Source organism: Ranitomeya imitator, chromosome 7 (genome assembly GCF_032444005.1).
Source record: "Ranitomeya imitator isolate aRanImi1 chromosome 7, aRanImi1.pri, whole genome shotgun sequence".
NCBI classification, from domain to species: Eukaryota; Metazoa; Chordata; class Amphibia; order Anura; family Dendrobatidae; genus Ranitomeya; species Ranitomeya imitator.
Genome location: NC_091288.1, coordinates 137,888,011 through 137,900,404, shown reverse-complemented (window position 1 = coordinate 137,900,404; position 12,394 = coordinate 137,888,011). Strand labels below are relative to the sequence as shown.

Below are 12,394 nucleotides of genomic sequence, written 5' to 3'. Positions count from 1 at the left end.
CCTGGCACATAGTGCCGGATGTCAGCTGCGATAAGCAGCTGACACCCAGACGCGATCGGCCGCGCTCCCCCGTGAGCGCGGCCGATCGCCTATGAAGTACTATTCCGTCCTTGGGAAGTAAGACCCAACCCACATGGACGGAATAGTATGTCTAATGGCAGAAAGGGGTTAAAAATAATTTTAAAAAAATGGTTATACTTACCTGCAGACAGCCGATCTCCTTAGCGGCGTCCGTTCCTATAGATGGTGTGTGTGCAGGACCTTCGATGACATCGCGGTCACGTGAGCGGTCACGCGACCAATCACAAGACGGCGACGTCATCGCAGGTCCTTCACACAGAGCATCTATAGGAATGGAAGAGAGAGCATGCACCGATGAGAGGGGGGAGGACTCCGGGGCCATCAGAGGGTGAGTATATGACTATTTTTTATTTTAATTCTTTTTTTTTTTTTTTTTTTACCAATTATATGGTGCCCAGTCCGTGGAGTAGAGTCTCCTCTCCTCCACCCTGGGTACCAACCGCACATAATCTGCTTACTTCCCGCATGGTGTGCACAGCCCCATGAGGAAAGTAAGCAGATCAATGCATTCCTAGGTGTGCGGAATCCCCGCAATTCCGCAAATTTAATGAACATGTTGCTTTTGTTTCCGCAAATTCGCAATGCGATTTTTTTCGTGGAAAAAAAGCAACATTTGCACAAGAAATGCGGAATACACTTTAAATAATAGGAGGCATATGTAAGCGTTTTTTTCGCGTTTTTATAGCGAAAAAACGCGAAAAATACTGAACGTGTGCACATGGCCTAATATTGATTTCTCTTTAGCAGCAGCACAGGCTTTAGCCGCAGGCGCCGCCTCCTGCCTCTGTCACCTGCCGCTCCCCTCCCCCGCCGGCTTTCTGGGACAATTGTCTTGTATATAAGCCGAGGGGGGTGTTTTTAGCACAAATAATGTGCTGAAAAACTCGGCTTATACATGAGTATATACAGTAATAATTTCCACAATTGAATGCGTTTAAATAAAATGTTCCTGTGCTGAGATAATCTTACAAATGTGCCCCTGCTGTGTACTGTGTAATGACTGTGTCTGACCGTGCAGGAACATGATCTGATCATACCACAATTACTGGAGAGAATCCAAAAGAGTATACAGACATTACAGCAGGGGATCACAGCTGATACTTTTTATGAGATAAAACATTTCACTGCCTGTTTTTAAACATTATTTATTGCCATCCTTATCTATTATCGAACTGCTATATCAGGTCACATCTGTTTGATCACTCTGTGTGTTTGTGCCCTTTAGTTTTCTGTCATCATGTCCTTTACTGATTAACTGTATATTGTTGTATGGATTTTCTACTTTTTTTTTAATATTATAAATAAAATTTGTTATTTTTACATACCTTTGATCATTCACAATTCGCTATTGGTTGATATATTTCTGGTACAAAGGGATCACTTACAATTTATGAGGATATTGTTCGGTTGTATAGTGTTTCTTTACTTGTTTGCAACCGGTATCCGACAACCACAAGGGAAAGAAGATTGAGATGCCTCAAAATTGAGCAAAGTTACATAGTTTTACATAACATTTTCCAGACTCATAATTGTGACTCAAATAGTCACCAACTACCTCAGTATACTTCCACATATGGACAATGAAAATACCGGAGAAAAAGCGGAAGCTTTTGTTTATATATAAAAATATCAAAAAGCTTTATTAACAAATATAAGCATTTAAAAACACACAAACAATGTCATGAAAGTGCTATTAAACAAAGACAACAGATTATCAGTGGCCCTCAAAATACATAGGTTATTGCCTCAGTGCATTGATATTAATACAACTGGTGAAAAACAAATGCTCTCAGAAATACCACAGGCAGCCACAACCCCCAATCATGAGCGGTAAAGATCATTACTACACAGACCATTTCTTATAGTAACCTATGGGAGTGTGAATACCGCGCACCACCAGCTATTGTACAACCTCTAGCCGTACAGTGGGCCCCTCATTCATAGGTGAGACATGCTTTCCATTAGCATCCATATGCTCACCCACCAGGCCGGGTACTTTTACGGCTAGAGGTTTTACAATAGCTGGTGGTGCGCGGTATTCACACTCCCATAGGTTACTATAAGAAATGGTCTGTGTAGTAATGATCTTTACGGTTCATGATTGGGGGTTGTGGCTGCCTGTGGTATTTCTGGGAGCATTTGTTTTTCACCAGTTGTATTAATATCAATGCACTGAGGCAATAACCTATGTATTTTGAGGGCCACTGATAATCTGATTGTCTAAAAAATTCTTGTATCGTCGGCGGTTCTTCATTTATCCAATGCCTGTCTATTAATTTACGTTCAATATATAAGAACCTAGCTATCACCTATGTGAACTCATTTTGAATCTGAATCTCCTCCACATAACCTAAAATACAAATCACAGGATCCCTTTGAGATCCCGGCGCCATCAGCCTGACAATGAGGGCATTCAGAAGCCTGTCTCAGTCCTGCCCTATATAGTCTTTCAGGGGTCCTGTACACTCTATGGGACACGTATATTTGTGAGAGTCTACCTGGCTCACTCAGTGACAATTGGGGTATGTATTCCATAATCGCTTCCCACTCATCCTCTATCAGTCCCAATTCATCTTCCCACTTCTTTAGCCTTAATCGGGTAATTGATTAAAAAAAGGTGTGCATTAAGTCCTTAGAAATACCTGACATAACTCCTTTTCTTCCCCCATCACTACACACACAGTACACCAATATGTCTTTTTGAACCCTCATAGAAACCGTCTTACTTTGCGCTATGTAAGCGTGGCTGAGCTGTCTATGATGGAATCTACAGGTCTCAGATAACTTATATTCCTCCTGTAGTTTTCTCAAAAGTCACTAGTTCCCGCGAGTCCTGTAATTTGGCCATGTATTGAATTCCTTCCCTCGTTCAGTTTTTAAATTCCCCCATTTTGACAAATTCCAGCAGTTTTTCATTTTGCCATATAGGGGAGTAATTAGTCAGGACCTCCACTCCCCTAATCCTTTTAATCTCCTCCCACACCTTGTTTTCCAGGGCCAGCGTGGGGCACGACAGTGCTTACACCAATGAGTCTCTCCCCAATACCTGAGTCAATATCCGCCACACCGAACCCGTGTCTTCTGTCTCTCTCCATCCCCTCCGCTGTTGGCCCTGAGCTGCTAGATAATAAATCCATGGACTTGGGAGCCCCAGCCCCCTCTCATCTTTGGGCCTCTGTAAGATTTCCAGTCTAAACCTTGGTTGCTTTTTCCCCCCACACAACATCCCTAAATATATAATTGATTGTACGGAACCACCGTTTAGGTAACCAGAGAGGCACATTTTTTTATGCCATTTTTACCCATTTCCTGTGTGAAAATGTAAAATCTGGGGCTAAAATAACATTTTGGTTGTAAAAATGTAATTATTTTTTCTTCACTGCCAATGTTATAAAATTCTGTGACACCTGTGGTGTCCATATTATCACTGTACCCCTAGATTAATTCATTGAGATGTGTAGTTTGTCAAATGGGGTCACTTATGGCGGGTTCTGCTTTTCTTGCACCTCAGAGGCTCTCCCAGGCACCAGCAAACCATAACCGTAAAATCTTCACTATAATTTGACACTCTTTCCCTTCTGAGCTTTGCACTGTGCCTGAAACATATTTCCCAATTACATGTAAGCTATTGGCTTATTCAGGAGAAATTTTTACAACAAACTTAGGTCCATTTTTTTCCTATTAGTCCTTAGAATCTATAATATAACGCTGGGAGCGTCACTCTGTCCGAAGCCTTTATAGACTGCGCAAGCGCGACATTCCTAGCGTTAGATAATAGCCAGTGTCAGAAAGAAAAAAAATGGCGCCGGAAAGCGCGGACTGCAGGGGGTCGGGAGCAGGGGGACACCGTAATCCGTACGTGGGGACACCGTGGACATGATTGCGCCCTGAAGATGCTGTGGCACTTGATGCCACAGCAGTTTGTTACTTACGCCACCTGATTCCTTTCCGCCGTCATTTTCTTGGTCCTGCTGCCAGAATCGGCGCCTGCGCAGTCCGCACTTTCCGGCACCATTTTCTTGAAGACACACTGCAGTGTGTCTTCAAGAAAATGGCGCCGGAAAGCGCGGACTGCGCAGGTGCCGATTCCGGCAGCAGGAGGAACAAGAAAATGGCGGCGGAAAGGAATCAGGTAGCGTGTGCACAGGATCCCGCCCTCATTACGCTGTGGCACTTCATGCCACAGAGATTTCTTACTTAGGCCCCCTGACTACGGGCCATGAATGTCTCCCTGCTCCCGGAATCGGCGCATGCGCAGTCCGCGGTTTCCGGCGCCATTTTTTTGGATACCTCAGTGTGTTTTCAAGAAAATGGCACCAGAAAGCGCAGACTGCGCAGGCGCCGATTCCTGGAGCAGCAGTCCGCACTTTTCGGCTCCATCTATAATATAACGCTGGGAGTGTCACTCTGTCCGAAGCCTTTATAGACTGCGCAAGCGCCGGCGCTGTCTGGACCCCACAGAGTGACGCTCCCAGGAGATCGTGGTATGCGTAAACACTGAACGCACACCGCGATCTCCAACGGAGAGGCAGGGACGCGCCAGGAGGGTAAGTATAAGCTATATTCACCTGTCCCGTTCCAGCGCTGCGTGCGGCTCCGTCTCCCGGGTCCTCTGCCTGTGACGTTCACAGTTGAGAAGGCGCGATGACGCGCTTAATGCGCGCCGCCCTCTGACTGAACAGTCACAGCCAGAGGACCCGGAGGAAGCGGCACGCAGCGCTTGATCAGGGCCAGGTGAATATAGCAAGTGTCGGGGGCCTGAGCTAGCGGCGACTCCGGCACCTGACCCCCACAGCGCGCCGGTGTCCCCGCCTGCTCAGGCCCCCCAGCACTCGGCGCCCAGCGACGATAGGTGAGTATGTTATTTATTTATTTTTTTTTATATATCGCAGTAGCATACGGGGCATATAATACTATGGAGCATGTTATGGGGGCCATCAACCTTTATGGAGCACTGTACGGGACATATACTATGGAGCATCTTATGGGGGCCATCAACCTTTATGGAGCAGTGTACGGGGCATATACTATGGAGCATCTTATGGGGGCCATCAACCTTTATCGAGCAGTCTACAGGGCATATAATACTGTGGAGCATGTTATGGGGGCCATAAACCTTTATGGAGCAGTGTACGGGGCATACACTATGGAGCATGTTATGGGGGCCATAAACCTTTATGGAGCACTGTACGGGGCATATACTATGGAGCATCTTATGGGGGCAATCAACCTTTATGGAGCAGTGTACGGGGCATATACTATGGAGCCTCTTATGGGGGCCATCAACCTTTATGGAGCAGTGTACAGGGCATATAATACTATGGAGCATGTTATGGGGGCCATAAACCTTTATGGAGCAGTGTACGGGGCATACACTATGGAGCATGTTATGGGGGCCATAAACCTTTATGGAGCAGTGTACGGGGCATATACTATGGGGCATATACTATGGAGCATCTTATGGGGGCCATAAACCTTTATGGAGCATTGTACGGGGCATATGGATGGGAGCAGCAAATTACAGAACGGTGGCGCAGGATGGGTGCACATGACAGAACGGGGGTGCAGGATGGCAGCAGCACATGACAGGATGGGGGCGCAGGATGGGTGCAACACATGACAGGATGGGGGCACAGGATGGGTGCAGCACATGACAGGATGGGGGCACAGGATGGGTGCAGCACATGACAGGATGGGGGCGCAGGATGGGAGCAGCACATGTCAGAATGGAGGCGCAGGATGGCAGCAGGACATGACAGAATGGGGGCACAGGATGGGAGCAGCACATGTCAGAATGGGGGCGCAGGATGGGAGCAGCGCATGTCAGAATGGGAGTGCAGGATGGGAGCAGCACATGACAGGATGGGGGCACAGGATGGGGGCGCAGGATGGGTGCAGCACATGACAGGATGGGGGCGCAGGATGGAGCAGCTCATGACAGGATGGGGACGCAGGATGGAGCAGCACATGACAGGATGGAGACCATATACCAATATAAATGCTCGCCACCCGGGCGTAGAACGGGTTCAATAGCTAGTAATTAATAACTTGATGCTAAAACAAAAGTTTTGTGGTGAAAATGTAATTATTCTTTCTGCACCACCCAATGGTATAAAATTCTGTAAGGCATATGTGGTGTCAACATGATCACTGCAGCCCTAGATTAATTTATTGGAGGGTGTAGTTTGTAAAATGAGATCATTTAGGTGGGTTCTGCTGATCTATCACCTCAGGGGCTCTGCCAATTTGACATGGGGTCACTTGTGGGGGAGTTTCCACTGTTTAGGCACGTCAGGGGCTCTCCAAACGAGACATGGCGTCCGCTAATGATTCCATCAAATTTTGCGTTCAAAATGGCCGCCGCCGTTTTCTTGTAGTGTACTTTTTTTGGCTGCAGCAGCAAGGAGCGGTGCTTGCGCAGTAGCATCTATTAGAATGCAAAAAATGCTAATGCTCAGGCGAACCTGACGGCGCCATATTGATGGTGATTTTTCTTCTTCTTTGAAGCACAGGAAGAAAATAAGCACTAACCGATAAGAGTGCGCAGGTGCTGCCATTTTTATTAAGTGACATGCTTTTTTTTTCAAATACACACATTAGTTTATTCAATATGCAAACTAGGGGGCGGGTCAGTGAGTGATCAGTGACCTGTCAGCAGTCTCCATTATGAATATATAATCAGAGCACCGTATACACCAAGGACACAAGCATATCTTAAACTAAAAATAAAGATTAAAAAACAACCACAAGATGGATTTCATCAACCAATTTATCATTTTATTTAATATAACGGATCCGACCTGACAGTGTCTGTAGGTTACTGTGCACAATCCTGCTGACTGGGATGAAGGGGTTAAAATCCACAGCATGTTCAATCAGCTTTATAACCCCATAAATTGCAGTAGGGCTAATATGCGTGCAGATGTGCAGGCCCTTATGGTGCTACTATGTAACATACACCGAGTCTCTGCTTACACTATAAGTGGAAACCGTGAGGGCCTAGTCTATGGCCAACACTGGCCATGAACACACTTGTTGGCCATTCCTGTTCTTCTTTTCATCAGTCAGTGGAATCTGCAATCCTGCATCCCTCTGCTATCTTTATTGCATAACAGACGTACAGCAGCATCATGTAGAATCCATTAATCTAAACTTTGGTCTGGTGCGTGAAAAGCGATTTTTCACAACATATAGGATTGTATCTGGGGACTGTGGTAAAATCTGTAGTGGACTAATTTTTTTTTTTTTTAACAGATCGCAGAACGCTTAGGAAGTTTAGTCCTTCTTTACTGTAATAAATCGTACGGCTCCTTCTTTATTCTCATGTTCTGCTGCAATTTAAAGGAAATCAGTGAGTAGTCGACTATATGGGCGTGTAGGTCATAGGAAGCTGAATGTAATCATACCTTGATATCTGTGATCTGATGTCTTATTCCAGAGAGATCCCCGTTTTTCTTATATGTAAATGAGCTGTCCAGGACAATGGGCCAGACATGTATCTCCCTGAGAATCTGCCTCCAGAGCTTATGGAAAATGACAGTGTGAGACATGTAATAACTGACAGTCTGCCCTCCTGACCTACCTCTACTGATCTGCCCATCTGTTACTAATATCCTATTTTAAAGAAAATGCAGTAATTAAAAACAATATTTCTATGTTGTTTTTTATTTTTTGATTGTAGATTTTTTTCTCTTGACTGTCTATGTATAACAGGACATACCTTGTCGCTGACCTTCTGTTAATAACATTTAGAGATAAGCTTACAGTAGCTACATGGACCGTAGAAGGCAATAAATGGACTCATTGACTTGTATAGGAGAGCTTTCCGGGCATCAAAATTTGATTTCAATATTAGGTTGTTTTTTGTGGACACGTTCCCTTTAACCCTTGCACGCTGTGGACATTTTTCATTTAGTTTTTTCCTCCCCGTATTCTAAGAGCCATAACTTTTTTTATTTTTTTCTTCCACATAGTCCGTACATGGGCTTGTGTTTTGTGGGATGAGTTTTACTTTTGAATGACGACATTCATTTTATCATGTGAGGAACTGGAAAGAGGGAAAATTGCAAAAAATGTGCAATTCCACAATTGTGTTTTTTTTTTTTTTTTTTTGTATTTACCATGTTCACTATATGCTAAACTGGCCTCGCAAGATCGTTCTCCAGGTCAATGAGTACACAGAAGCCAAACATGTATCGTTTTTTTCCTTATTTCAGTGGAGGAAAAAAATCCGAATGTTTTCAGTCTTTGAGATGTTTGGCTGTATGGGAGCTTATTTTACTGATACTATTTTGGGGTACCATACATGTGATGTCTTGACTTCCTCTTATTTCATTTTATTGCAATGTGTTCAGTGGCTGAAACATAATTCTGGCCGTTTTGATTCATTTTCTCCTTGTGCCACTTACCAATCGGATTAATTTATTTTATATTTTGATAGATCAGACTTTGACAAATGCAGCAATATGAAATGTGTATTTTTTTTTCTGTTTGTTTTCAATGAGGTAAAAAGAGGGTGATTTGAACTTTTGCATGTTGTTTTTTTTTTTGTTTTTTTTTAGTTTCCAAAAAGCTTTTTTTATTATTTTTCTAACTTTAACAGCAAACAAACATAGCTTTTTGTCTTACCTTATTCCTACCCACGTTTTCTATTTCCCTTTATTTTATTTTTTTTTTTTTACTTTTAACTATTTGTCAGTCCCCTTAGAGGAACTGAACCTGCGACCATCTGATTACTTGTGCTATTAAAGGCAGTGTATCAGCACTATTATGTATGGTGGAAATCGCAATCCCCCATTAATGTCAGATAAATGTTGGCTTTCCCAGGAAAATCGTGATGACAAGCACGGAGGTCTTCAACAGACCCTCATATGTTATGGCAACCCGTCATCGCCCCACAATCATGTTGTCATGATCGTGTCCTACTGGCGCTTATTAAATGTTGCTCTCAGAGATTGACAGTGACATTTAAATGGTTAATATCCACGGGTGGAACTCTAATCCACCCACAGCTGTAAGAGACAGATGATGGCTGACTAAATCAGCCATCATCTGCCTGCAAAGATGTGAGCACCAAAGTCAGGTGACGTAAATGTACGGTATATGGTTTGAAGAGGATAAGGTCCCCTCTGCATTGTCAGAAGTGCTTCTAACACTACCCAGTTCACACTATGATATTGTAGTCTGACGCCTGAACAGTGTGTTTTGGGTATTCTAAGAAGTTCTTGGTCATTCTGTGATGAGAGGGAACCCCAAAATGACTCTTTCGCGCAAAGGCGAACACGGCTTAATCTTCCTCCATACGCACTGTCCCATCAACTATATATTTGTCCCTGGACCCCTGGCTCGATTTCAGTGGCCCACAGTGAATTTGAGGAATTTGTCTGCAAGATGAAAATTGGCTGAGTGCTACTTTAGTTTTGTTTTTTTTTCCTGCAGGCATTAAAGTCTACTGGTCTGCGCACGTCTGATCCAAGGCTGAAAGAATGCATGGACATGTTGAGACTTACCCTACAAACGTCATCAGATGGAGTAATGCTGGACAAAGAACTCTTCAAAAAGTAAATGCCTACATTGTACTTGACAAACATACCATGGCGATGTTCTCCGTGAAAAACGCAAAATTTTACTGTTCCAGTAAAGTGAATGAGACTTCCGAAATCCGTCCATCAGCCGCTGTTGCTCGGCCACGGCTTTCCCTCTGTTAGACTAAACTGTCAGTACTGACGTCACTGATTGGCTGCAGTGGTTACGTGACTCACTAGTGTCACGTGAAAGCTGGGAATAACAGCACTGACATTGCAGGAACAGCGCCTGTCCAGGACACGAGTATGAGTTAATTTTTCATAATTATGTGGGCCACTTAAAGGGGTGTTCAGTACTGGACACTATCTTTAATGAACAAATTGCTCCATATGTGAAAGTGAGTTACTTTGTGTACAGTATTGATCAAAATCGTACAAGCCCATCCAATAGTGATATGGATAAAATGAGCAACAGAATTTAAAACCATGCCAAATTTTTCGGGTACGGTATATTCTGAATTTGGTTATATGAAGCTTGAACGAGCCCCTTGTTGGTTCTCCAATACCGTTTTCAGCTGTGTCTGCAGTGCTGATGTAGTGCACAATGGTGAAGCCTGCACTAGGCCCAGCACAAGGGGAAAGGTCTCTGATTCTGGGATCTTTTCTCTGTGACCCTCAGTCTGAGACAGTAGTGTCATTTCTGTCACCATGTGTGGCATTTATTGTTAATAGATGTTGGAAGATGTTGAGTGGGGGCACCTACCGCAGTAAATTAGGGTGTCTACCTCCACTGTCAGGCAGTTGGCATTATAGGGAGTGCTCAGTAGGGCTCACCAGTCTTTTTCCTGATTGTAGGTACTTCCTAGGGCGTATAAGGGTGAGCTGTCAACCTCCACTGCCAGGCAGGATTCATTGTAGTTTGACCTAGGGTCTAATAGGTACATTTAATACTTTTTTACCTGATTTTTGGATAAATATAGTCTTTTTAGATTTGCTTTAATAAAAGTTACATTTTAGGGATCCTTGTTCTCTGTTTTGGTTTATACCACTAACCGGTAACCCTGATTATAACTGGCACACAGATATTACCGCCATATAGTGACCATATACAGTGCCTTGCAAAAGTATTCAGCCCCCTGGAACTTTTCAACCTTTTCCCACATATCATGCTTCAAACATAAAGATACCAAATGTAAATTTTTGGTGAAGAATCAACAGCAAGTGGAACACAATTGTGAAGTTGAATGAAATTTATTGGTTATTTTAAATTTCTGTGGAAATTCCAAAACTGAAAAGTGGGGCGTGCAATATTATTCGGCCCCTTTAACTTAATACGTTGTTGCGCCTCCTTTTGCTTCGATTAGGCCGGGTTCACATTGCATTAATAGCAGCCCGTTCAGCACATACGTTAAACGAGCTGCTATAACGCAAGTGCCGGTATGGCAGCACACTAGCACAGATGGAGCATCTGCTAGCTCTATCTGCGCTAGCGGTGACAGACCCGGAAACGCTTCAGCCCGCGTCTCAGGGTCCGTCACTCAATGACGGCACATGGCTAGCGCACGCCCATTGTGGACATGCGCTAGCGATGCGTCCAACATAGGACTTAATGGCGGCGTTCACGGATTACCTTACACTGCGTTATGCCGAAATGTGAACCCGGCCTTACAGCTGCAAGTCGCTTGGGGTATGTCTCTATCAGTTTTGTACATCGAGACACTGAAATTCTTGCCCATTCTTCCTTGGCAAACAGCTCGAGCTCAGTGAGGTTTGATGGAGATCGTTTGTGAACCATTTATTTAAAAAAAAATTTAATTGTGTGGATCTAAATTTTAATCAAGTAAAAATAATTATTTTATTAATAAAAAAAAAAGAAATATATATATTTTTCCTTTTCTTACCTTAAAACATTAGTCCGGCTTTTTATTCCTATTTAATGATGAATTAGAATAAAAGGAAAGGAAGAGATTGCTCATCTGCCAAAGCTCAGTGGCCGTGTGGGAAGAACCATGTGTTCCACACCTGCAGGATTGTGCACACCCTCAGGATCACATCGCGGGGGGAGCACACAGGGCTATTATCAGCCCCCCTGCACAGAGACAAATTATATAGTGGCCAGTGCAAGCCACATAACAAAGTTTTATAAACCCCCCTCAGCAGCATTTTTCCACCACCTGGAGATTGACACTCATGTCTTTAGAACAAAGGAATGATTGGTTGTCTAAAATTATTTCAGAGCGGAATATTAACAAATTTAACAAGAATATATAGATCTTAAAAATACCAGAGTAATTATTTATACAATTATACTGGGGTCCAGGGGCAGTCCGGAAAGAGAATAGGAGTTCATGCTCTGTAAAACTACTGTTTTTCAGAGTAGAGATAGTGGGGGAAAAAAAATAGGGGGTTTAGTGATTTCCCTCACCAGCTCTGCGGGAATGAAGTTATGTTTATAATTATGGTGTATCAGGGAAAAAAAGAACACTTAACAAGGGGTACCATTACCTAGCAGGCGTCACTCATTCATACCGCAGCCCCTACAATTTAATCCTCTTACTGTAGAACGCTTAAAAATTTCTAAATTTAAAAAGCTTTGGACATAAAGGAGTAGAATAAATATATTTAGATATATTTTAAAATGCATTAAATATTTCCCTTATGAAACATGAAAAAAAATCTTTTGCAACAACTAACCCATCATGTATTCCTGGTGGAATTCTTAAAAAACTCCCATAGAAAAAAATATATATTAAAGACACCCATACTTATAAAAATTAATAGAAAGTATC

General features: G+C 43.2%; 1 protein-coding gene across 2 annotated transcripts in view; it reads left to right on the top strand.

Annotated features, from left to right (window-relative positions):
- Nucleotides 1-12,394, top strand: part of GLS (glutaminase) — a 618,398-nt gene that overhangs the window by 56,233 nt on the left and 549,771 nt on the right. For both annotated transcript variants that reach the window (XM_069733841.1, XM_069733840.1), the window contains exon 3: nucleotides 9,520-9,641. In XM_069733841.1, the coding sequence (XP_069589942.1) occupies nucleotides 9,520-9,641 (122 nt within the window). The remainder of the gene's footprint in view (nucleotides 1-9,519; nucleotides 9,642-12,394) is intronic.